Here is a 26,588-nt window from a genome sequence, read left to right on the forward strand (position 1 = left end):
TGGCATATTTTGTCAGTTTACATCCCCACCCAATCTGTATCATCAAGACACTTTGAGATTAACCTTCAGAGCTATAAAAGAGTCTTTTGCTGTGCTGAAATGAAACATCTGTGCAAATTCACTCAAAGAGTTTAAATCCTGGCGAGTCGGAGATGCCCTGTGAGGTGTTCTTCAGCTATACAGCTGCTGGCTCACACCCAAAAAATCGAGTATTACTGGTAGTATTTACATCCCTTATCTGCTGTGGTCCATATGGAGGAGATGAACAAGCCCAGTACAGAGTCACTGAAACAAGACAAGACACATGCCAAACTAGCACATAGCACACAACTCCGGGCTAGTCAAAAAAGCTGAGTGTATAAAACAAAACAAGAAAAATGTGGAATTTGTTCTGCATTTCCCTCAGAAAGGCTCAGCGAAGCTTTGAAGTGACTTCTTGCAAACACTGTCAATATATATATACACTAACACCTTGCCTCTAGTTGTGTTCATTTTGGAAAAAAATTCTACTACTGTTACAGGGCTCAAATAACAGAAACGTAACCAACGTGCATCGAGTCCCAGTTCTGAAGTGCTCCCTCCGCAGCGCGAGATCCGAGGGAAGCAGGAGTTTAAGCAGACTGAGCTGCCTCACTGGAGGCAAAGAAAAAATTACACTGCAGAGATAAGTCAGACAGAAGTGGCAGTGAAATACAAGGCTCTTTGGAGGACATGAAGTTGTTTACATCCACGAGCAGTTCAGATCGGGTGAATTTCCCTTCTAGGGTTTAGCCACACAGGCACTTTTTTTTTTTAAAAAAAAAAAAAAAACAACTCATCCAGCTTAATCTGTGTTAAGTCTCCAAGGAAAATGGCTGTCGAATACAGCCGCTGCCGTGACAAGCTCCATCATCAGCAGTCGTGATGCTCCGGCCTCCTCGACAGCTGGGGAGGTGAAGCCACCGGCCGCCCTCCTGCCACGCGCCGAGCCACCGGCGCCCTCGCCCAGCCGGGCCCACGACCAGGGCTCCGCTCAAACCAAACTGTGACTAAGCAGTACAAAACCGGCGTGCAACAGACCCTGGTTGAAAAGGCTTGTTATAGGCTTAATATTCCTAAAACCAGCTCAATAGGCAAATTACTCGACACACACCGTCAGACCACTTCTTCCTCATCTGCTTGTCATTGCTTTGGAAAAGCTGAAATTTCTGCTGGTGATAAACAGCTGGGGCATGGATGAGCCACCTCTCTGTGCAGCCTGACTATTCTGCATTCAGTAACAAAGTTAAATAAATAGCTTTTTTTTTTTTTTTGAATCAGCAATGCTAAAAGCACGAGGCCGAACAAAAGATTAGTAAAGCCCTATAGAAATCAAGCCCACGATAAAGAACTGCCCGCTGCACACACCTCTGACGTAGCAGCGTAACGCAGAAACTGCCACGGAGAAGAAATTCATCAGGTGATTTATGTGCAAATATACAAGGTCGTGGTGTTGAAGCTTTACTTTTCGAGCGCAAAGTCAGATGCGCAGGTGAGGTACTAGATGATTTCAGAAATACCATTTCAACGGCAAGCACCACATGTGCTATATCCTATTTTTTTAAAAAACTAGAAACTGCTGTCAGATACCAACAGGGCACGTTCACAGGCTTTTTGTTCATCTGTTTTGTTCTTCTATCCCAGTCTTGGCTCCGAGACAGTTTTCCACAAACAAAGCATCCCACAACTACACCTAAAAGCTCGCTGCGTTCATTTTTAAATTGCAATTTAAAAGACACCACCAGCACCAGCCGTTCTCCGCGTTTTTGCTGCCCGACTTCCCCGGCTGACAGAGGCTGCAGGAGATCCACACCCCAGCAGCTCCCGCTGGAGCAGCCTGGTGACAGATTGGGGAGGCAGAAGCTTGCAGTTAATCGGCTTTGTCTTTACCAGAAGTTGTATCTGGTGCTGAATGAAAAACACTCTCCGAAAACGTCAGCGATAGCTCGCACGTCCAAGAACTGCAGAGGTCAAAGTTAGTTGGCATTATACGTTAACTAGACGGGGCAAGCAGCGAGAGGCAAAAATACCACATATGCTGTCATCAAAGCTGGTTTTGGGCGTCTACTTTTCTCAGCTCCATTAAAAACCTCAGCATCCTGCGAGTGGTCATCTGGGCGTTTTATGACCTATTACAGATATTTGATTTAAAATGATGCTACTTTCGCACACATACCCTTCGAAGTTTTAAATATACACCGTTGCCCATAAAAACAACATCCAAGACCAACAAAGAAGTAGAATATAAATAAGACAAAGACTTCCTGACTTCAGAGGGACACAGCCTATGGCCATGGACTATGCTATAAAACACCCACTACCACTATTTATTTTTTTCTTTTTAGAGCTCATTTTAGCAGGGTAGCAGTTTACTACAAATACCCTTTGAATGGATTTAAAAAAAAAAAAACAAACCAAACCCAAAACCAGAGACATGCTTTGATATTTTCAGGCCAAAACTGAGACTCCTCTAGCTCCCCAAGTACGTACCAAGGCTCATCATGATTCAAATAAGCTTCGATAAACAAATTTCTTACAGTTCTGCCCCTCTCCAGAGCCTACAGTTCTACATTACTGGCAATAAGGTTTTTTCACTACTGGGTTTGTGTTCAGCTATTATCTAAAAGATGATGATGGTGTTATTGGTATATATACTTGGAAATAACAGTCAAATGATGGCATCTCAAAAACCTGCGATGAGGTGTGACGGGCGTTGGGCGAGTTCACCACATGTAAAAGGACGGTCGATCTGAAAGCAAAACCACCAGGCACACAGAGACCTGGGCCCCTCCGCACAGCCGCGCAGTTAAAGGTTTCACACCGTATCCGTAAGGCTGAAACATTCGCCGGGTTGCCTTTCGTAATGGTGTGAGTCAAATGCAATACACAGCAAGGGAATCCAACTGTGAAAACAACAATTACCTGATCTATCCCAGGCCCCAATTAATAATGGTATCTAAAATAAAATGAGACATACCGGTGCATGCCGGCTCTCGAACCCCTTTTGCTGTCACACGAGCTGCGATGCAAGACGGACGCAGCCCAAGCAGGGGGGTGCCTCTCCTCGGGAGCACACGCGGTCCCCAAGCTGTGGTCTGCAGTGGCTGCTCCGACCGGCAGCTCCAAGCGAAACCCCCTCGGGGAACCCCCGTTCTGGCACCATTCACCTCAGTAACCTGCAAGAAGAGCCCCCACCGGCGCCGCACACCGACAGCCCAAACCTCAGGCACAGCCACTGCTCTTCACACGGCTCAGGCCAGATCAGGGACGAGCCCTTATCGGGCGCTGCCCCAGCACTGCACCACGCGTCAGCCAGGGACGGGGGAGGAAATACGGGTTTTCTGGCATTTCTGCTTATATTTCCTGCTGAAATTACTGTTTGCCAGGGCCAACATTTCCACTGTTACCCAACTTGCAAGCTCAACTCCTTGCAGAAGAAGGAGGAAGAAGAGACTCCCATTCGGGAAAAAAAAATAAATTTGCAACACAAGCTTGGTCTCTCAGGTGACACGGGCTAAGGTCAAAGCACACACATAATCCACCGCTTGTAAAGCTGCTGCTCTACCTAATTACGGCAGGGATGTGCCTCTGGCTGCCTAGTACAAAGACTACAAGGTGAAAGAGCTGCGAGACTGAAACCTCCCCCTGCACCAACTTAACAAAAAGATGCAAAAGAAAAGCAATCAGAACTGGTTTCTGAAATAACGTTTTCTTTATCCGTCAATCTTAGAATTAACTTCTTCCCCCACACTACACCTTCTATGGCTTTTGGCAACTTGTCTATATGGCACCTGCATGGCAAAATACGGCACGTAGACTGCAAAGGAGAAATTCAGAGCAACTAAGACTTCCCCCCACTGCCCTGTCCTCCAGCAAAAAGCCACCTTCCTCTTTAATCCTTCCCCATCTCCCTGTAGCCTGGGTAAATTATCTTTGGCACAACCGATCTGACTTTTGCTTCCCAATCTCGCTGGATTCCTCTTTCCTCTACCAGAGGACAGAGCACAGCCACAGGACCAGCACGGTGAGGGTGTGAAACAAAGTTACAGTTTACATCTCTTATTATCTTAATGTTTAAACAACCACTTTGTACACAATAAAGTAACGTTTTATTATTCATCTGCCAAAAAAAGAAGCGCTGGCTTAAAAAGTATTACACGTTAAGTGTGGCATAACACCAAAATAAAAAATAAATGGGGGTGGGGGGAGTGAACAAGAGTACGGAAAAGCCGTCAGCTTTAACACCCCCCCAAATCTGTATTTTTTTATTTTGACAGTGTTTCCCATTACTTATGAGCCGCATTATTAGGTATCTGCCAAAACAAAACTGTTGCGATACAGCTGCACTACCTCGTGTCTTCACTGCCTCATGTCAGCAACAGTTTCTCTTGCCATAGAAAATGAAACACCAGGGTAAGTGTAACACCAGTTTTTGCAGGTTTCTGCTAGAAAAGAGCAAGGAGAGACGCCATGGGATGCAAAGAGTTATCGATGCTCCCTGCCCTTGTTTGTGTCCCTCTGTTTACACAACCTCCAGTGCCTGAAATAACAAAGCCCAACCAGAAGGATAGAAAGAAGCACAGGAGCAGCCCAGCAAAGGGAACAAAGAACCCCAAAAGGATCAGCTCTAAACCGTAAAGCCAAGCAACCCTGAAATACGAAAAGACATTTAAGAGCCTGGAACCCAGCAGATTCAAAAATGGGATTAGGGTAATCGAGATTATTCAATCTGGCTTTCTGAACGTAGACAGGATTAATTATTAGAAGGCAACTTGATTTTGAAGCATTTTAAGTTTCTCGTTTTGCTTTCAGCTTACCTCATTTCACGGCAGCTCTACGTTCAAGCGAGACCTAGGAATTCTGGAGGCCACTAGCCCCGTTCAGAAGAGTTAAGAGTTCCCTCACATTGAGGATCCTGAATCGTGGGATGAGTGAAATGCTGTGAAATGCACTGGCCCGGTGCACGTGTCCGGCTGAGGGTGCTCGCAAGGCTCGTACACACGCTCGTTCCTCAGACACATCCTTGGGTGTTCACGTTTTATTTAATAGGACAAACTGCCCCATAAAGAAATGCTTTACAGCCAGAATCAGCTCCTGCTAATTGGAGGTTTTGAAGACTCCCGGAGGAAGCTGGAAAGGACGGTGCTTTTTTTTTTGTGTTGTTGTTTTTGTTTAAGGATGTAGAGGAGACTACATGTGTTGCTCACAGTCTGGAACAAAAGCAGCTATAATTATTTAAGCCTGACAATGTGGCTCGATGGGACACAAGACACCACAGAGCAAGAGATCCCTGCGAGGGGAAAGCTTAAGAGCCAGGAGTCTGCTGATGCTGAAGTCGTCCCACGGTTGCTCTAACACCAAGGAAGCCAGTTTCATACAAAACTCTGCTCCTGTTCACAGGCAGGTAGTTTTGTGCTGGATCATTTCTTTCAGCTCCGGGCACACATCTGTGTACGTGCCAGTCACCTCAGCGCGGTGCCACCCGACCACATCCACTCCGCTCTCAAAACCAGAAGCTCTGCCCCAGAAGACGTCGTCGTTTGCTTTTTGACGACGCGTCGAGAGCAGCGAGTTAGCGAAAGCGAACCCGAGACACTTGGTCTCCAGATGACATCCCAGGCCAGGAGGGCGCAGATGAAACAGATTAAAGAAGTGATGAGAACTAGGGCTTTGGAAGCAAACACGCTCACACGCAGTAGAGTACCAGCCAGTGCAAAGCATCAGGAGAGGACACCCCTCCTCTCTGCTGTTGCTCAGCATCAGGCGTCGCACATTAGGTACGACAGGAAGCGCAGGAACCCCAAATATAAGCCAGGACTACAATCTGCCAGGGCATGCTCCATATTAAACCGACACCACAGAAAATTAGGAGTCAATCTGGGTAATGTTTTCCCTTTTTGTTTGCTTTGCTACAGTAAGTGGTTATTTTCTCTGTGGTGGCCACACCTCCTATAAAGGGACTTATTTAGAATATGCTCGTTTGGCTGGGCATGCCAGAGTTCATTCTTTCATTTAAAAAAAAAAAAGAGTTCCATTCTTCCTGGAACAGACGGCTGGCTACACATACGTACCAGAAACCCATATGCAAGTCAAATTTAAGAAGCTTAGTCCATATTCCATTACCATATTTTATTACTACAGTAGGAAGAAATTATTATTAAATCCATTCTAGATTGGATTTTAAAATTACCCAACAACAATAGTTCAGGAATCTGTTTACGTGGCTTAACAAAAGTCAATAAACTAAGTCTGAAAACCCAAACCAAACTCCCCCTCAATAATTCGCTTGTTATTTAAAGTCTGAAACAGACACAATATACATTAGTCACAACTCTGCAACAAGCTATTTTTTCCCCAAGACTCCAGACTCCAAGGCCCTACTTACCACTCCTCAGCCCGGGAAACTACCACGGCAGTCAGCTCTGTGCCTGATCCAGCGGTAAGGCAGAGGGGCTATGTAGGAGGATACTAATCACCGAGCATTCAACCCCGTGCTGTCTTCGTTGATCTTACAATATTCAACAACTTTGAATAGCAGCTTCCAGTCTCAACACATTTTTGCATAATTGTCCTTATGTCACATTAAACGTGAACTATTACACTAAAAGGCAGCTCTCCTCAGTGAATAGGACTTTTACTTTTAAAGCAGAAACATTGCAAACTGTTTTCTAGAAAGCATGGCTGAATTTCTACCCATGCCTCCCCTCTGAAAAATAAATCTGTAAGTGTGAATACACCAACATTTCAGAAGCTTTTCAGACCAAACCACCCTCGCTAGAAAACCATGTATTTAAAGCAAAAGAGTTCTAAACTCGTCCCTTCCAGGACATATAGGTGAGTGGGTCAGAGATAATCAATGCTAGGGCTAATAAAACCATGCCCTCCCACCAACACATATCCAAGAAACGGGATAATGTTTAAATGCACTTCTTGCAGCCCAAAGTAAGCCCTTCTATAATACACTGACTCTTCCTGTACAAATATAAAGTGAAAAAGAATCTTAATTTAGCCCTCAAATACTCTTTGAGAATTTTGCTTATTTTCAACTTGTGCGTTACTTTCTTCCCATAGTAAAAAACGGACAATTCCAGCAAAAAAAACCCACCCAAACCAAAACTCTTCCCTACTCTTCCACAAAGAGCTGGGCTAATCTTGTTTTGGTATAACCCTGATGAAACGCTCTCCCAGTACCAGAACGAACTCTAGTACTTCAAGACAAAGGCTAAACAAGCAAAAGAGGTTGTTGCTGTATGAGGTGTTTCCCCACAGAACACTGCTACCAGCGTGGTTTTATTCTTTATGCTGCTCTGTAACCAGCCACTCCGCAGTAATAAAAAAAAAAAACCTCTCGGAAAAAAAATTAAAAAAATCTGTGCAGCCAAGAACAAGACTAGAACGGTAAAAACAATAACCCCGGATAAAACACGTTACGCATGCAGCCTTCTCTTTCTGAGTCGCCAGATTTAGTTCAATGTTTTTATCATTTGAGTGCCACAGAAGCATGAATATCATAACACCCCTTAACCTGAAACCGTTCTAAACAGACACGCTGCTACTTATTTATCCCGGCTGACAGAGATGTGACAGAGGAAGAAAATAATTTCTTGTGCAGTATCACAAAAGCATTATTTTCTGCACCTTTCTCAACTCCAGAGCCAGGTTCCTGGGGAATTCAACGCCGTTCTCTGCAGAACCAGACACTCTTCAGTTTACCATTAACCGCTATTTTCCCCTGATGACATTCCCGTCCCCCCTCCACGAAGGGGGACACAGCCACATCTTTACCGTTCCGGGCTCTTTTCCTCCCATGCTGTCCTGGTACAAAACACGAGCCGGGCGGTGGAGAGAAGGAACGGGCAGGTATTTTCATCCTCCACAACAGCCTCTTAGAGCGATGAAAAGTAAACCCCGCTGCTGCTGCTGCTCTCAGCGCCGATACCAGCCGCCTCCCCCACCCGGGGAAGACAGCTGTTACAACAATGCCGAGCTGGAAGCGGCCCTGGCGCGATAGCCCGCTTTGTGCCATGGTCTTTGAATAGATCTTATTGTTTACCCTCTGCTCCTTCCGTCCTCTCCATCCCCCACCTCCCCGTAATCAAATTTTTTCCCGGCTACTGCCCAAAAAAAAGCCGCGGTGGGGCCACCTTCCCCCCCCCCCCTCCCGGCCCCGTGCAGGCTGTCTTGTTTTCCAGGCTCCATTCCCACCCCCCCCCCTCCACCAACTTCCCTGCCAGCGCTCACACCCGCAGCAACACGTTGGCAGCCGCCCTGCCCCCCCCCGCAGCCCCCCCCCCCCCCCAGGAGTTTACATCTGACGGGGCAACGCAAATTGGGGCAAAATGATATCAACGGGGCCGTGGTGGTGGGCCAAGAAGTTTCACACTCACACCACCCCTGTCCACCCTCCAAGGGGGGCAACAGGCCCGACCCCCCCCGCCCACACCCGCGGGGGTCCCCCCGCCCACAGGCCTGTGGTAAAGCCGCCCCCCCCCCCCAGCTCTACCACAGGGCCGCGATGACCGGTTGTCCCGGCCGGGGGGGGGCCTCGCCCCACACCTCAACGCTGCGGGGGGGACGGACACACTGCGGCCTGCCCCCCCCCACCCCCTCAGCCGGGCCGGGCGGCCGCACCCCCGGGGCCTCACCTCAAAACGGCTCTTAGTGACCCCGTTCATCTCCCTCCGCATGGCGGGGCCGGGGGCGGGCGGGGAGGAGGAGGAGGAGGAAGAGGAGAAGGAGGAGGAAGGATAAGGGGAAGGGGGGGGGAGGGAGGGAGGAAGGCCGGCGGAGGGAGGAGGACAGGGGGTACCGGGGCTCCGCGGCCTCCGCCCGCCGCCGCCGCGTCTCCTCCGGCCTCAACTTCAACCCAAAACAAAAACACTCCGCACCTGCCAGCAACGCGCGCGCTCATTGGCCAGCGCCGGGCACGGCGCGCGGCGGCGGGCGGAGGGGAGGCGGCGGGGGGGGGGGGGGGAACAGCAGCGCTGCGGCGGGGGGGGGGGTGGGAGGGGGCAGCGGGGAAGAGAAGGAATTGGGGCGGTGGGGGGGCTGCGCGAACACCCCCCCGCCGCCCCCACCTACCCCACAGGCCGCCGCCCCCATCGCGCCGCCGCCAGGGTCCTCCCGGTGCGACGGGGGAGGGAGGGGGGGGGGCTGTGAGGGGCGCCCCCCCCTTCTCCCCGCGACACCGGGGGCTGCAGGACCCCCCCACCCCCCCCCGCAACATCCGGGGCCGCGAGGATCCTCCCCCTCATATCCGGGGGGGGTGTCCTCCCCCCAACGCCCCCCCACCCCACCCCGGTGCCGCCGCGGGGACCGGGGGTCCCGGGGAAAGGGGGGGGGGCGTCCCCCGCCTCTCCGTTCCCTTCCGGGAGGAGCGGGAAGGCCGCGGGGCTCGACCAACCACGGGCCGCGCTGGCGTGACGTCACGGTGATGTCATTCCCGCGGGAAAATCGAGCGTGGCGGGGATCGCCACCTCCCCCCCCCCGCCGCTTCCAGAGACCCGAGAGCTTTGTACCAAAGAGATTTATTTGCATGTAAATAAACGTGTTCTTTGCCATATTTCCAAAAAAGTTGAAAGTACACTCTACGTCCAAAAAGAATGCAAAAGGAGCCGGGATTATTTACAAAAAACGCAAATTTCCAGACAGGTATTTACATCACCACCATTTAGGAAAGAACCATTTTCTTTTAATCTCCATGTACACTTCACCACCTGAGATTAAAAGGTTTGGCTTTTATTTTGTTTACACCTTTTTATCTTTCCAATACTGAAAGATGTAAAATAATCATCGAGGATAAGCAAAAATATTTTAAAAATAAAACATTTGTCAGAGACCAAGCATTAACAGCTCAAACGTCGGCGCAGTCGCGTCCCTCGGCTCTCAGCTCAGCGACGGAGGCGTTGCACGGCCGGCGCCCGGCTCCGGTCTCTCTCTCTCACATGATTTATATCACACAAAGGGAAAAGGGGACAGTTCACCAAAACGGGGCGAAAAGCTTTAAAAGTGTTGCCCTGCGGCCTGGGTGCGGCGGCTCCGGCGGCCGCGGTGAGGCTGTTCCCTCTGTTTCTGCAGGAGAAATTTAGGATATTGAACTTTGGTCTTGGGTGAGCAGAGAGGAAACGTGTGCAGCTCGTTCCATTAAAATTCATTTTTGTGTTAATTATGAAGCCGAACTGCATTTCCTTCCGATTTTTACTGTTTCATACCAGTAAAACACAACTCTGCTTCGTGACAAGTCCAGCAATCCGTCCCGTCAACCCCCCAGCCCTGATTCAAGCACGCTTCTTTCTGAAGGCTGGTTGTGCCTCACACAACCCCCAACGGATCAAAGGGCTTTTGTGAAAGAAAACCACTTAAAAAAAAAAAAAAAAAAAAAAAAGAGGGGCAGAAGGAAACCAGATGACAACCTGCCGGAGTCTGAACAGGCGTCATCGCCGGGATGCAGCTGCTGTCGCAGGGTCTCCAGATAAATTCATCCGGTGGTGTGTTTCTTACATCCTCTTCACAGACACCCCACAGCCAAACGATTCCGATGCTGCGTAAGATAACTTCATTTGCTCCAGGTTCAGACTTTATTTACGATTTTCCCGTTATCTCAGCACATGAAGATGGTGAGCGGGAAGCTACGGTACGCAAAGCGTGAAGGGTGGAAAATACAAGGGAGGGCTCCCCAGAGCCTGGGGGGGCTTTGGAGAAAGTCACATCTGCAGGAGCCCTGGAATTAAACCAAAGGCAGGAGGAAGAGGCGAAAAATCCCTGTAATTAACTGAATAGTTGCCACCCTACTGAAAAGGCATCGGCCTCGCTACGGCTTGGAACGAGCCGGAACAGAACCGGCTTGCCTGGGGTATCGCTGGGGTTGGACCGTAAGCAGGACTGGAAATCCCTCTGGTTTAAAAGCAACTTAAATCCTTGACGTCTTTTCAGACTGCATCCCCAAACATGGAGAATCATCTCATTCCCACGGGGGAAATCCTGGCCTTTGGGAATCAAGAGCAAAATCCAACGGGAGCGGGATTCTGCTCGGTACGTAATTCAAAAGATGTGTTCACAGAACTCCTGGTTTCCCACATTCCTCTTCAGTGAATCAGATTTAACTGCTTTTAAAAATAAAACACTCTCCTGAGTCTCTTTTCCTTCAGGGGCCACAAGATAAGACCACAGAGGATGCCTGAGTCATGCTCTTAATTCCAGCCAAAAGCGGAAAGCTGCTTCTGCTGCAACTCTTATCCCAGATGCACCAGTCAGGGGCTGTTTTTCCAGCAGTGTCAGTGCTGACACCAGGGCACGGCTGACTCACTCTGCCAGGCTAACACCCCCCAGAGAGAGAAGGCGATGCCTGTCTGCATCGCCACGACGACTATCTGAGCAGCACGCTGAAGTTAAAAGAAAAAAAATCAAAAACCCCAATGAAACCCTGAAGGGCTCAGCAACAGGAACAGACCGAGAAAACGAGGCCCGTTTTCAAACCGTGAATGCACACGAGCTGTTCGAGCGACACTAATGGAAGTATTCGTCGTGGAGAAGTTAAGCCTGGCTCTAAAGTGTTCGCAGGACTGGCACGCGTGCGGGTTACAGTCCGTCGCTTTACAAATGCAGCACCAGGGGGTTCTGGGGAAGCTCTGTTTGCCAGGCTTCCGAGGAAGCAACGCTCAGATGAAGACACCGGAGTCCCTTTCCAACTCAGATTTGCTCCAACACACGCCAGAATTTCACCAATTTCACCAAAGCTACAGTGGCTGCACGTGTGCAGAGCTGCCCAAATCCACGGGCTCTACCCAAATTCCCACGCCCCTCTGGGCTCTGCATCACACAATTAAAGGGGATTGTGTGAAGACAAGCAGCACAGGGCACTCCGATGTGGACATAAATAAATAGCCAAAATGAAAGGGAAGTCAAACGTAAGCCCGCAATCCTTCACCGCGGCGACCTGGCACCAGCTGCTGACACCCATCACAACACGGTGCCCGACTCTGCAGAGCAGCTCGGGTCAGAGGAAGCTGAAGTTCCCCAGCACCACACCTTCATCGATGAAGAAATGCCACAAAAATAAATGAAAAAAGATTTTTTGTTTGCTTCCAACCACCCTTTTAAAAAGAATAAAACCCAATCCTAAAACATGCCCTAAAATAATTAGTTTAAAACTTCCTAAGTACTAAAGCAACTTATTCTGAATGGGAGGAAGGGCAGAGGAGCTCGGACTCTCCCAGGGTAACCTGTGTTGTTTGCACCGGTCTGGGGGCTGCTCCCACACTTACACACACACTCAGCTTTACACCCATTAACTAATGGGGCTGTTAATACTTATAAATTAAGAAGGAGGGTAAGTGTCGGCAGGAGAAAGGCCACAGTCAGGACCCTGGCGTGCCGAACGAGCTGCTGGCACTCACACCTTCTGTTCAGACTTTGGAGATCCTCGGAAATACTGTTTTTTCCTCTTCAAACACACCCCATAAAAATCAGCGTGGCAGGTTTGCAACGGACGGTTCCTTTCTTTCAATCTCTAGAACCCGCAGGTCCTGCGTACAGCTCATCTGTTCAAGACACTAAGAAAATTAATTGCCAATCAGAGCAACATCCATGAGATCATCATCTTCTTCCCCGATCAGAAACTCCGGGCTGGCCCGGGACGGCCGCTCAGCCGAAAGGATGGCGCTGCTGGCCATGGACAGAGACTGGTCGGCTGAAATTGGGGACTTGGACCAGCTCTCTGGCTTCATGCTGTGAGATTTCTTCTTGTCTCGGTCTTTATCCCGATCCCGATCTCTGTCCCGGTCTTTGTCTTTCACTTTTTTCTTCTCTTTTTTGTGCTTCTTGTGTTTTTCTGAGCTATATTCAGGCAAGGGCCTAATGCCATCGTCAGAGCTGGGGCTGTTCTGGTAGGATTTCTCTGCTATGGAAGAGCCCGACTCACTCTCGCTGTCGATGTTTTGGGGAGTGTATGCTGGTGACTTGCTGTGGCTGGGAGAGCAGCGTTCGTGTTTTGGAGTGGACCCACTGATTAGAGGGGACCCATAGCTTTTGGAAGAAGCCATCTGAGGCCTCAGGCTATCCCCACCTCCTTCCCCAGGTTTCTGCAAAGTTACTTTGGCTTTAATGCTAGGGGAACCACCATCATGTTTGCTGATGATAATTTTGGCCACTCCAGTGCTTCCAACATTTTTGGAATCTGAAGTCTTCTTGGAAGAGTCAACGGATCCTCCAGAAACAGAGACTTTAGATTTCTCTTTGTCACTCTTCTCACGTTTGCCCTGGAACTCGCCTCCGGACATATTGTGCTTGGAGGACATCGTATGGCTTGAGGAATTGGAACTTGGCCCCATCTGTCCATCCATTGGGTCGTCTCCACCAGGCCCGCTAGTGACAACCCCGTGTTTGAGTTTGTCTATGACTGCAGTCAGAGATGGCTTCTTGTTTCTGCTCGGAGACTTGCCTTTGGAACTTCCATGCTGGTTTTGAGATGAAGACATGGAAGACCCGCTAGATGAAAAGGAAGAGGAAGATGCCGTCGAAGAATTTGATGACGGAGGCGGTTTCTGTGACATAGACCCAGAGGATCCCATTCCTGAAGACGATTTCATACTTGAGCTTGATCCGGTCCCAGACATATGGGAGCCTCCGGAACCTGAACTGATCGGCGACTTTGCTTTAGATGACGGCGGAGTACCTGGGACAGGTTTCATGGGAGAAGCAAGCTTGTCAGAACCTCCCGAGGGTCTCGAATGAGACGGAGAGATGTTTGGTTTACTCATGGAAGGGTTCATAAGCGACGATGGCTTTCCTTGAGGTTTCATCTTGGTACTTCCAGAACCGCTGCTGAGGCCGTGTTTGGTGATGGGGGAGGATCCGGGTTTTCCCACCGACTGAGCCGAGCTCTTGGACTGACCCGAACTCGAGCCGCCTTGGCTTGAGTAGAGGCTGCTGCTCATCTTTGAGCCAGAAGACCCTTCTGACTTGCTGCTTTTAATTTTGCCTGAGGTTGAAGAGGAGGAAGAAGAGGAGGAGGAGGAAGAATGGCTATGATGGCTTTTGCTGCTGGAGGAGGTGACAGAGCCACTACTTGTGTACTGGCCATGCGAAGACGGTTTGCCAACAGTCACTGTTCCTTTGGGGATCTGAATGGTTATTTTTGGAATAGGAGGAGTAGCTACACCGGGAGGAGTCTGAGATCTGCCTGAACTCCCAGGAGATTTGGACCCACCTGTGCTTGCTGGTGGCGTGAAGGGCCTGTTTGATGAACTGTGCGACGGCGACTTCCCGTCTGTCTCCTGCTTCTTCCGCTTTGGAAGTTTCTCTTTACTTTTGCCATCGCTGGACGGCGTCCGGCTGCGCTTCCCTGGCTTCCCATCCATCCCGGGACCTGCCATGTTACTTCCAGAACCGTTGCCTTCCTTTACCCGTTTCTGAGACTTTTCTTTTCCTAAATCCCCTGTATTCAGTAAAGGGCTCTGACCTCCACTGTGATGCTCCATGATGTCAGAGGACCCCAGTGCTTTGCTTGCAGCTGCAATAATACTAAAGTCTACTGTATCGGACTGATTGCTCCCCTTAAATTTATTTTCCCCCCCATCAGCCCCCAAGACTTGCACCCCCAAAGGAGGTAGAGCCTGGGATGTGTAGCCCTTGAAATCATCAGTGTCTCCACTCTGACTACTCTCATCAAAGTATTCCTCCCCAAAGCCACTCTGGCTCTGACTGTTCAGCAAGTCAGGGTTGAAATCTACTCCATCTGGAAAAAAATGGTTTGAAGAATCACTGTTGGGGCTCACAGCAGCGTCTGCTATCAGGTCTGCTGGATCCGTGTACGGGTTCTCACTATTGTTCGTCTGGAAAACATCGGGGTCAAAGAGGGCACTTTGTGAATGTCCTGAACTAGAAGAGTCTCTGACGGGAGTACCGATGGGTGGACAGTCCTCGTTAGTGGTGGGGAGCTTGGAAGCCTCCTCTGCTATATCCGAAAGGATATCGGTGACATCGGCTCCGATGCTGTCCGAACTAGACAGTCGAACCATTCTCTGAATACTGGGCTGTGAGTGAGGTATAGGCTGGGGGTAGGTGGTAGGAGGAGTGCTGCACTGGCTGGGTGCTGGAGTAATGTGGGGGGTGTCCAGGGTATCTGCAGTCATGTTGACATCAAAAATGGGATTCTGGGAGTCAACATCCATTGAAAAGAGCTCCCTCTGGAAATCGTCCTCAGTCTGATGCTTGGGCTTGTCGGCCGGCATGCGGGATTTTTTTTTCTTTTGTTTATTCCCCCCAGGGCCCATTTCCATTCTGGGGGAGCCAGAGGAAGAGTTCTGCCTTTCGAGAGGGCTGCTCCCGTACAGAGTGGAGAAATCCTGAGGGGCATTCTCTTTAAGAAGGTTCATGAGCATGGGGTGGTTCTTGGTGTTGCTTGCTGGTGAGGATACTGGTGGTGGGGTGTGGTGGGGAGGGGTTGGACTTGAGCCAATGGTAGAGCCCACATTCCCTGTGATCTGCAACAAACTAGTGAGAATAGGGTTCTGAGACACTTTGCTGAAGTCCTCCCCATGGCCCACCGAGTCATGCCTCTCTTTCATGCTTATGCTCATGTTAAACAAAGTAGTGATGGGCCCCCCAGGAAAAGTGTTGGTCGGGGTAGTGGTACCACTCATTGGGTTGCTGCCTGTGGTCATGCCATACCCTGGGCTGCTGGCTGGGGGAAGGTTTTTCTTCACCATATCTTCTACTGTCTCTGCAATGAGGGACAAGGCCGGCGTGTCTGCTTGAATTGTTTCTGCTTTTCTGCGAATTGCTCTCATGGTGACAGGAATGGACATACACCTGCAAGACACAAGACAAAGGGGCTAGCATGCATTTTGCTGCCCTGTGGCAACGCTCGCCGAAGACGTTTTAACAGCTTCATCAGACATAAGGCAAGCAGTAAGGCTCTTGGGCACAGGAGAGCAACAGGTCCGGGCACTGGAAATGCCCTCCTGTTCTGCCTGTATTTACACTTATCCCATCACGAGACAACTGTGCCTTTAGGCATTGCCCTGCAATCACAAAGGGAGAATTAATCAATCAATTAACTCTAATAGCTGACAGATCACGATCTTGTAGTTAAAGCACAGGACAACAATCTAGGTTGTTACTCTGATTCTGCCAGAAAACACCTTTGCCTGAGCTTGGCAAACCCGATTTCCTGCAACGCTGTAAAAATCAATGATAGTGCCACGTTCTACTCAAGGGCAAGCCGATAATGTTCTGAAAGAAAAAATAGCTATTCTCACTCAAAACCGTCTGTGCTGTGCCCTGTTAACACTGTGCTGTGTTCTGAATGGTGGCTGGGGTGGAGAAACCTTGGTAAAAGGCCTGTGCAAATGACAAACTGCAGGGGAGCTCTTCCACATTTCACAAGACTTAGAAAGCAAGCGCTTACAGAAGGCAGGACCAGGGTGGCACCTCGGACACGCGCTCAAAAATAAGTGGCTGTGGTTGAACGTCTGGAATGGAATTTCCAGTGGGGAAATTTTCCTCTCTTCCAAATAACCACTGCCAAAACTCATCCACAGACAGAACGGCTCCAAAACCGCCGGGATAAATAGGAGATAGACAGTGCGTTCACCTGTATGATCTGGAGTGAGGGCGGCACAAAAAAATCCAGCTTACCTCTGAACAACTTTGGCAATGAAATCATCTGTACAGATAAGAGCATCAGACAGCCCTTTGTACAGCTTACAGTTCACGTGAGTCGAGTCTTGCACATCCATCACCACTAAAAGAGAGAAGGTGTTTGGAAGAGATCAAACTCCCGGTACCAGTGGAAGAACACCCTGCCTTCCTTCCCATAAACACGCTCACGCTTTTACCGAGTCCACTTACCACACACCAGGGAGTCATTCACAGGATGCTGAAAGGATACACTAAAACAGGAGTCAGAGAGAGGACAAACTTCAAACTGCAGGATCCCAGGAGAATCTGAAAGACATGGGAACTGTTAAATTAGGGAACACGGGGGATGAACCAGAGGCACCAGCTCAACACCCTCATATAGAAGGAAATAAAAAAAAAAAAGGGGGGGAAAAAATGGAAAGCAGCATAGGCCTCATTTCTTATTGCTACACCTGGGAAAATTACCCAGGGTTTCTTATTCTCCACATGTGATGCAGTACCCACCTTCTTTTAAAACTGTTCGCTTGACACAGCTGCCGATCAGTGTGTTGTAAGCCACCTGATGTCTGATCAAACTGAGGATGAGCGGAACCCGTCCAGGGTGCTGGAAGGCGATTTTACTAATCAGAGTTCCTTGAAGACTTCGTCCATCTGGGAGAGGAGCATCTTTGTTCAGAAAGTAACAGTGCTGCTGTCCTGGAAGAGCCTGACAAACAATTTCTGCTTTACTCCAATTCCTGCTGGGTACAAGGCAACAACAGACATCTAGGAAGGAAAGAGCAGGCCCCAGATCCAAGTGATGCCAAGCCACCTTTCCGGCTGAAAACAGCAAACAACGAAGACGCTTTCCTTCCAATCTGAACAAGCAAAACACTCCTCAGAAGTAGTACTGCCAAACAGTATTCACTGTCCCCACTAAACCAGTTTCATACAGTGTGGCACCCCTTCTGAGGGGAAGAGAAATCCTCTGAAGGCAGCAGGAGACCTGTTACTGACAAATTTAAGAACCAGGATTTCTCCCAAAGCGATGTGATTCAGCCACACCCTGCAGCCCGAACAAGAGGAAGGGACAGAACCCAGGAAGGCGCAGTCCGATACCTCTGCTGTCACTCCTGCAGCTGCACTTCAACACCAATGGATTTTTCATTACCTAACTTTCCTAATTACTGTGGTCATGTCTGCACCTGAACTCTAATCCTTGGGTAGCACAGCTTTTGCTATGAATAAATGCTGTACCGTTTTCCTTTATCCTACTCAAAAGATACCCGAAACAGATGAAAAACCCCAACTGCTCATCTACAAGCGTAACGCCCTGGTTGTAACCACATACTTACTGCATAGAAGCGCATATTGTGGTTTAAAGGTAGAGGATCAGCCTCCTTGGATAACTCAAACTGTGTGATCAACTCATACAAGGGCACAAACGTCGGTGGCGTGTCGAACAATGGAATACCTGAGGGAAGAGGAGGGCACAGAACGATGGCACCGGGGAGCCGGAAAGAGATGGTGGGGCAGAGAAGGCGTAGTAAGAGCTTTACTGAAAATAGCACAAAACCTTGAGCAACTTTTCTGGCACACTTTAAAAATTAGCAGCAGTTTTTTAACAAATCTAGGGAGTATCTGACCGATCTGCAACCCACCTGTGCAGCCCTGAAGTTTCTGGATGAAAGCTCGAGATACTGGAATGGGACGAGGGAATTTCAGGAAGAAACAAGCTGGTAAGTCCACACTGTTGGCACTGGTGATTGATGAGAAAGACGGAGTTCTGCAATATTGGGGTAACACAGGATCTTATTAGATGCAGGGCATCACTCTGTACAACTTCATGGTTGCTCAAACACAAGCAGATTGTTACACCTTCTTAAAGACACTCCTCAAAAGCACGTCACATGCCTGAAACACTATTTCTTGGCTTAAAGACAGCACATAAATGCTTTATATAATGCTATGACATTACACAGTCACGTCCCCACTCTGGCTTCGAGAGGGGACTCAACCTGCATCTAGAGAAGGTCCGGCCGGCGCGTCCCTCGCTCACCCTTTGCTGTCCACCGGGTGCGAGCCCATGATCAGAGGCGCGATTGGAAGTTTGTACATAGCCATGGTCCCCTCCACTGTGACTGACACATTCATACCCAAAGAGCGAGGAACTGCAAGAGGAGGCAAGAAAAGAAAACAAATAGGCCGATGGGAAAAAAAACAATGCGAGCTTTAGGAATTAAATATCGCTGCGGTGGAAATATCTCACTTTCTCCACAAGGCAGTTTTCAGCGTCCACCTTCACCACTAAATGGACTACGGCCAAACTAGTTACGCTACCCAATGCTCTACGTTTCTCTGGCAAGGTAGACCAATTGCATAATTCTGAAAATATATTTCAAATACATTTGTAAGTTTGTAATATGCTCTTTACGAAGCAAAACAAATAATGATTTCGGACAATTTCACCCTCTTCTTTCCTGAGACCAGTCTCAGTTTTAATTAGTGCTTGGTTTTGTCGTTTTAGCGAGAGACAGCATCTGTGTACATGCAGAAGAAATAATCTTCCAGTAAGATGTCAGAGACACAAATATTCCCCCAATAAGATAAATCCCATTTTAACAATGAAATTCACCCTAAGGAAAAAGGCTCTGTCTGGAGACTGTCACCCCACCGCCTGCGGGAGCCGCCCAGTTCAAACCCCAGCACAGCCCCAGGGTTCGAGATGGGCGACTGAGCCAGCACTTACACCTGGGCTCATTGAACCCGCGTCCTCTCTAAGTCAACCTACGATTTTCCTGTATTACAGGGTGACAGCAGAGGGGAGCTACACTTGGAATTCTGCTTTCTTCTCTCCTTCAAGCAGTAGTAGCCCACACCAGCTTCTCAAGCTGACCTACCATTGTTCTCGTGCAAAATAACGGAGGCTCCAGTGCCATCTTCAAATAAATCATAGGGCGAGACATAATACTTGAGATTCATCAGGAGACCTGCAGGAGAGAAGCTTTTGAACAGGCGTCCCGACCACACAAGTTAACCCGATTATTATTAACCCCTGTCACCACGTCACATTTGCACTGGAACACAGCACGTGCTGTGCAGAGCTGCTAGTGCACCTTGAGAGAACTGTTGCTCTGCTGTGAGACACAGACACGGCCACCTGCCGTAGAACTACCGTGTGTGGCTTTGTGACGAAAAGGTGCCTTTCTGGATCACGTGGGACTTACAAATACTCAACCACCTTGTCCCTCTTTTACTCCCCCTCCATTACTGCCATCATTTAACATGAAACTAACATCCGTAACGGGGACCCTGAACAATGTAATTTTTATTCTTTTCAAGTATTAATCAAAGATACCTCCACTCCGGGGGGTGAGATAGCCAACACTGCCATGAAGAATCTTGTCGAGGGGATTTGCATTGGTGGCTTGCCTGCAAGAGAGGCAATCACAGCTCTGTAACAAGCCGGAGTCACACCTGAAGCCAAAATTCATGTGCTGATGGCAGTCTAAGATTTTGGCTCAATATACACACTTCTCGGTCACACAGAGGTAGCGATCTTAAACTTCACACTGTTATAGGCAAAACAAAAGCTACTTTACTCTCTACAGCATGGAGGGTTTATCCACTGAATCTACTGCAGTGAAAAATGGTCAAATGTTTCTCAATTTCTTACTGTACCAATTTCTTTCTATCCCAGCCAAAACCAGCACAAACATGTTACCACTAATCCATCTAGTTACAAACTTTCTACCTTCCAGACTTTCTTCCAATTGAATTCTGCAGTTAAAAAGGAATTGCTCAGAAAGCTCCAAGCAATGTTTCTCTCTAGAGACATATATATCATTCCCCTGCTAGCACAGGCCTTTTATAGCCTCAGCATTGCACTTCTTAGCAATAATGTCAGACTAGAGAGGCACCAGTGTGACACTTCCCGGCTATACGATACTCGGCAGGACCTGCATCTGCCAACAGGATGCAGCGTTATTAAGTAAAAACAAACCAACACCAGAAACCCACAAACCCCACAGACATCCTTACCAATACATCCCCGCCATTTTTGAGAGATCCAGCTCTAAGGACTGCAGAGCCAAGTACATTTTAGTTTTAAGTTTGCTGGGGAAAAAAAACAAACCACAAAACAATATAAGAAAAACTGAAAGGAACTGTGCAATGAAATCCAGCTCACAGAACTGCCGGCTGACACGCTGCAGCACTTGCCATCAGATTGAGCATTTAGAGATTATAACTTTTCATTCTGCATTCCCACTTCACGTCAGATCTTCCCCACCCACCACGTGCACATGCGAGCCACACTGATGAAGTCAGTAGGATCACACACAAAGAAAATTTAAGCACAGAATGAAAGGCTTGTGGATTTGTTAATTTTATATATGTGGCTGTAAATACATATAATACATAGTCTAGACTTACTTATCTCCTGGCAACTTATACAGGTTCACAAGCCCCCTTAGATGCTTAGAAAATTCATCAAAATTTTTCTCTCTGAAAGGAAGAGGGAGAAAAAGCAACATGCATTCAGATTCGTAGCAGATAAGGTTTTGTTTTAAACAACTCTATTAATACAGACAGTAAGTCACTTAGCAAAAGACTTTTGCTACATGAAAGCTACAAAACATGTTCTTTAAATGATCCAGCTTTAATGATTCTGATGAATGTTGTGCTGTGGCCTCCAAGACAGCATGTACACACAGCAGTCAGAATCAGAAGTATCTGAACCAAGGGCAGAAAATCCCCTGGAGAAGTAGAGACTTTGTAGGGAAGGAACAGTTATGAAACATTTTGCATTTCCAGACATAAAATAGCCTCAGATCAATACTGCAAAGGGAAGCCTGTCAGAAAATGCTACAAACAACTCTTGTTGCTCACCTCAGATGCTGTACCAATTCTGGACAACTCTGAAAAGGAAAGAACATACAAGGATATCAATGTCGAATGCAGCAATTTCAGTCTTTGTGCAGCACAGCAACTGTAAAATATTAGGACAGTAAAATTCCTGAGCATCAGCTTTTCAGAAGCAGCAACACAATGCTCACAACTACACATTGCTATGGTTCTAGTTCTGCTCCTCAACCCCCTCTGGGACAAATTCAAGCAATACTCTTTCCTCTTAAACAACCGATTTGAGATAAACTTTTAAAATTGGGAACCCTTAGGTTGAAAACCTACAGTCTTATAGAGAGATATTAAAAATGGCCTGTTTTCAGCAGAGTGGCTAGGCCAATGGAAACAGCAAGTTCAAACTCTCACACATGTGCAGAAGGGAAGCAAAGCCATTTTCTTTCAGCATTCCACGTTTCAGTATTTTCCATTCACAGATCTAAGTTTTGTAAGACTAATTTCCCTCCAGAAATAAAGTTCTCAGAAACACAGTGATAACTTCCTCAGTTATAAAACCACTCAGAGAAAAAGAGAGACCATCAGAAGAAGGGTCCTTGCACACACTATCGATCAGATTAACCCACGAGAACAGATTGCTCCGTGGAGGCTTTCACCTTCCACTAGAACAAGCAGCAAAGGTGTAACGCTGCATCTGGGGGAACATTCAATATAATCCATTTCCTCTGCTCAAACAAAAGGGACCCAAAATGCAGTTCCAAAGACACGAAGGCATTACCCTCATCTTTGTCAGTAATACATACCACAGGGTTTTCTCCATGGTGAGCCACCTTGACATCACACAGCAGCCCTGTAGGATCTAACTGCACTTCCACATAGAACATGTCTGAAGTGATGTAACATTCGGTGCCATTCGCACTAAGGTGAGATCCGAGGCTTACAAACAAAACAAAACAAAAATTGCTCTGAGATGCACACAAAAAATAATCAAACCAGCAGCGAGATTACGATGTGTACAGATAAACAGGAAAAGCCTTTGCCATAAAATAAAGGAGAGGACCTACCCATTTTGTCTGGCTATAGACTCCAAGCGATCTGTCATGGCAGGCAGAGAAGATACTGGATGGAGAGAGCAAAAAACAAGCCTTAGTGAAATGATTCGACATTTCCCCAGGCGTAAGACGTCAGCATTAAAACCAATCTCAAGTAGTTACTCCCTCCCATGTCTGCTCACACCTTCACATGTGCAACTATACACATTATCTGTTCTCGAAACACAGGCAGAACAATTTGAATAGAGAAAACCAAACGTTCTCAGAACTGCAAAGAGAGGACGGATTTTCTTCCACAAGTGGAATTCAGGTGTGGGCATTTACAACAGTAACACGGGCAATCTCGAGTGGTGCTGCCTGGCACCGAGACACACGTGCTTGTGTAAACGAGAGCACAGATCTGCTAGGAAGGCAGTGAAATGCACTAGCAAGAACCCTGCTTGCTTTTACGATCTGGAGGATCTCCACAGCGTATCGCTGTGATGCAGTTCGTAAAGCGCAGGCGCCGAATGTACCAACCTTTTAACGCCTTCTGCAAAGTCTCCAAACAGCTCACCAGGTGTTGGTGCCCCCCAGAGTTCATCACAACTCGCTTTTCCTTAGTCAGAAAGAAGGAAAAACATCCTTTTTCTGTATCACTCAGTAAGAGGGAATTATTGCAACATTTGCTCAGTCAAGTGAAGTTTATTTAGGTAATTAAAAGCAGATTAGATTTCATCCCAAAATTACATCCTCACTTTGATTCCTGTAGGAGAACAGTATCTGGTTTGGAAGCAGGTAACAAAGGCAGGCCTGGAATTTATTTATTTTCTTTTAAGCAACTTGCTCATCTGGAAGAACCAACTGTAGCGACTTTTTAATAGGCAGAAGCCAAGAGTTATATAATAACGAGACAGACAAATTTTTAACACCACAATACATACAGAAGCCTTTGATGTAGCTCTCCCCTGCCTCCTGCTCCTCCTTCCCCCCACCCAGAGACCAGCATTTCAAACCCGCGTTTGACTAAGCCAACACAGAGTTTTGAATATCACTGAACAGGGAGCAAGTGGCTTTACAAAACACAACATCCTGAAAGAGCAAGTGGCAGAACGGTTTGGGCTTCTCAGCACCGGCTGAAACCCCAAGTTTGAGCCTTTTCCTGGCGCTGAGCTGACAGCTGCCCCGTGTCAACTGGGCTGCAGAGGGGGAGGCTGGAATTGGGGAAGGCAAAGGCCCATCAGACAGGAAGGGTACGGACATCGCTCCCTCCCCTGCGCGCTGCGGGCTGTGAGAACTGGCACGCCTCAGCCACGCTGGCCCAGGAGGAAGGCAAGGCCTGAACAAAAGGTTCTCCTCTTTGAGGAGATCTAACAAACCGACAGCAAAATTATTACTACAGAAACTTCAGAAACCCTCCTGTGGAGATCCCAACAATTCTCACCATGACTTGACGGACTAACTTCATGGTTTCTGTCCATGGTCTGTTTTGGTTGTACTTTGCGTGAAGTCTTTCTAAGAGGGTACTCATCTTATTCAGCTTCTCTGTTTCTGTAAGACAGAGGAATATTCAGAAAAGAGAACGAGACAATATTTGAAGTTTTATAAATAAAACAGCTTGGCTGTTGTAATAGAAACACTTTCCGCCTTTAAGCTAAACACGATTTACTGCTGATTTACCCCTGTGACCTAGACCTTAAGGCTCAGCAAACATTAAGGATACATCACAAGCTATCGAAACCTAAAGGACCATAAAATGCCTACGGGCCCGCTGGGAAAAGCCCAGCTCCTGTTCTGCACGGACTGTGAACGATGTGGCCCCATCAGATTAAGTTCTGGCATGACAGGAATTTATCAGGGCACCGTTTGAAGATACAACAGCACGGTCTAAAGATGAAGCTTCCCCGGGAGAGGAAATAGAGAGAGTAGAAAACGTTGTGTTAAAGAAGTGAGGTTAAATTTCATTTCCTAGATTCCCCTTCACTGTTCACTCTTCCCACTCTCCAACCTCTTGTACAACAAAGATTTTAAGACTCTTCCACCACCGAAAACCTCAACCAAATCAGTCCAATTGCCAGTTGTCACAAATTCTCTGATCAGACACACTCCTCCCTCACCGGGCTTGAAACCCGCGGGCTGGTGTCTCCTCGGTGCTGCTCCAGAGCCCGGGCACGGCTCCGTCCACCGCGAGACAATGAAGCAGTGGACAACTGGAGGGGCCACGGATCTCTACCAGCCTGGAACCTACTCAGCCTTTACAAAACACTTCTCATATCCCCCAGACCTGTGGTTCTACAAGCTCATTTCTGTAGAGTTTAGAAAGTTCCAATGTTATGAATAATATCTCTCTGATGAGAGAAAAGGAGGGATACAGGATCAGTGACTAAGCAAAAAACCTAGTGTTGGACAGTTTGGCTAAAAAAGTTCCAGGATTAAATGGTTCATTTTTTCTCTACTATCTAGCTGGACACAGGCGCAGAGAGAACTCAGGTTTCAGGACTACTACAATTCTGTCATTTTTTACCAAGAGACAGCTTTTTCTACACTTGCATTTGTAAAAAATCTCAGCGGACATCACTGCCAAAATTAATCTTGTCACTGGCACTAGTGGGGCCAAGGCAAACAGATGTCTACGACATTTTAACTGCCACATGCAATGCTGGAAGCCCTCATCGCAAAACGTCAAGGGTTTGTTTCCATTACTGATGCGTGTACACTTTATAAACCCAGTGCAGACCCCACCAAATCCAAGTGTAAGAAATAAATGTTTGCCAGACATTTTTCAGACACTTTATACCTCTCAGCTACGTTAGAATCACAGAGTGGTTGAGGCTGGATGTCACCTGGTCCAAGCCCCTGCCCAAGCAGGTTGTCCTGGGCCCTGTCCAGATAGATTTTGGACATCACCACCTCTCTGAGCACCCTCAGAGTGAAAAAGTGTTTCCTGATGCTCAGGTGGAGGCTCCTGACTTTCCGTTTGGGCCCGTGGCCTCCAGTTCTGCCCTGAACTGAGCCGGGCTCCCTCTGCTTTACCCCCTCCCTCCAGGTATTTATGTACATCCATAAGATCGCGTTAAGTCCAGGGGCAGGGAGAGTTCTGCCAGATCTCAGCAAAGTTAAGAGCATCACGAGGATATTCGCCTTTATTTCCCTCAAAAATGGAACCGCTCCGCAGCCGGCACGAAGCCCCAAGCCCCGGCCGGGGGAGCGAGTCACGGCGCCGGAGAAACCCCGGCACGGTGCCACCGGCCGCGGGATCCTCACCCCCCCGTCGGCCCGCAGCCGCCTTTCGGGGAGAGGCACCTCAGCCCCAGCTCGGCGACGCCGGGGCCCGCCCCCACCCCGTCTCCTCAGGGGGCCGGCGGGAAGCCCGAGCGCCAGCCGCGCCCCTCCGGCGGCAACTCACCCTCAGCGCCGGCTGGCGCCGCCTTCATGGCGCGGGCGGGGACGGGCGGCCCACAGCGGGCCGCGGGCGTCACGTCGGGCCGGGAGCGGAGGAAGGGCGGGGAGGGGGAGTGGGGGGGAAGCCGCGGCCGGGCCGCTGCGCGCCGGCCTTACACGGCGGCGGCCGCCGCCATCGCTCCGGCCGCGGCTGCGCTGCCGCCCTCTCGCGAGGGGCGGGCGAGTCTCGCGAGAGGCGGGCGGGTCTCGCGAGAGGGCGGGAGCGCACGCGCGCGCGGCGGGAGGGGGGAGTGGGCGGGGCGTGCGGCCACAGGCTCCGCCCCCCGCCTCCCTCAAGCGCGGCGGCTGGCGAGAGCGGGCCGGGCCTTCCCCCCCTTCCCGTTACCGGCCGCGGTCAGCCCCAGCGCCCCGCTGGGCGCGCTCCTTCCCGGGCAGACCGGCTCAACAGCGGCCTTCAAACCGCGCCCGGCCGGGCCAGGCTGAGGGGCAGCGCGCGCGTGTCCGCCGGCGGCGCCTCTCTAAAGATTGGGGGGGGCGGGCGCTGTCCGCGCCCGGCGCCCCAATAAAGTTTGACCCGCGCGTCACCGGCCCCGGCTCTCGCGAGAGGCCGCGCGCGAGGTCTCGCGGGAGCGGCGGGCGGTGGGTGGCGGCGCTCTC

General features: G+C 49.0%; 2 protein-coding genes across 11 annotated transcripts in view; both read right to left on the reverse strand.

The window, feature by feature from the left end:
* FBXL20 (F-box and leucine rich repeat protein 20) overlaps positions 1 to 9,135 on the reverse strand; it is a 43,771-nt gene extending 34,636 nt beyond the window's left edge. For 2 of the 8 annotated variants that reach the window (XM_074892073.1, XM_074892072.1), the window contains exons 1-3: positions 8,664 to 8,862; positions 7,804 to 8,017; positions 7,657 to 7,703 (exon numbers count right to left, since the gene is read on the reverse strand). In XM_074892073.1, coding sequence (XP_074748174.1) covers positions 7,657 to 7,703; positions 7,804 to 8,017; positions 8,664 to 8,705 — 303 coding nt within the window. In that variant the 5' untranslated portion in view covers positions 8,706 to 8,862. Of the gene's footprint in view, positions 1 to 2,995; positions 3,464 to 7,656; positions 7,704 to 7,803; positions 8,018 to 8,663; positions 8,864 to 9,099 lie in introns of those variants that run through there. The other 6 variants (XM_074892077.1, XM_074892078.1, XM_074892076.1 and 3 more) reach the window with 5 other exon arrangements.
* Positions 9,136 to 9,529: 394 nt separating this feature from the next.
* MED1 (mediator complex subunit 1) lies at positions 9,530 to 26,440 on the reverse strand. 3 transcript variants are annotated; one of them, XM_074891984.1, is made up of 17 exons: positions 25,936 to 26,440; positions 23,974 to 24,080; positions 23,070 to 23,148; positions 22,563 to 22,617; positions 22,302 to 22,434; positions 21,529 to 21,557; positions 21,073 to 21,144; positions 20,680 to 20,754; positions 19,997 to 20,070; positions 19,539 to 19,628; positions 18,698 to 18,809; positions 18,300 to 18,424; positions 17,994 to 18,112; positions 17,164 to 17,365; positions 16,870 to 16,965; positions 16,657 to 16,762; positions 9,530 to 15,828 (listed from the first exon to the last, which is right to left on the reverse strand). In XM_074891984.1, exons 1-17 carry the CDS (start codon positions 25,961 to 25,963, stop codon positions 12,579 to 12,581), a joined length of 4,752 nt encoding a protein of 1,583 aa, XP_074748085.1. In that variant the 5' UTR covers positions 25,964 to 26,440; the 3' UTR covers positions 9,530 to 12,578. The 3 variants fall into 3 exon arrangements, with proteins under 3 accessions (XP_074748085.1, XP_074748086.1, XP_074748087.1); XM_074891985.1 differs by lacking the exon at positions 23,070 to 23,148; XM_074891986.1 differs by lacking the exons at positions 22,563 to 22,617; positions 23,070 to 23,148; positions 23,974 to 24,080; positions 25,936 to 26,440 and having other exon boundaries at positions 21,529 to 21,628; positions 22,302 to 22,386.
* Between the last annotated feature and the right edge of the window lie 148 nt (positions 26,441 to 26,588).

This window comes from Strix uralensis, chromosome 22 (genome assembly GCF_047716275.1).
Source record: "Strix uralensis isolate ZFMK-TIS-50842 chromosome 22, bStrUra1, whole genome shotgun sequence".
NCBI classification, from domain to species: domain Eukaryota; kingdom Metazoa; phylum Chordata; class Aves; order Strigiformes; family Strigidae; genus Strix; species Strix uralensis.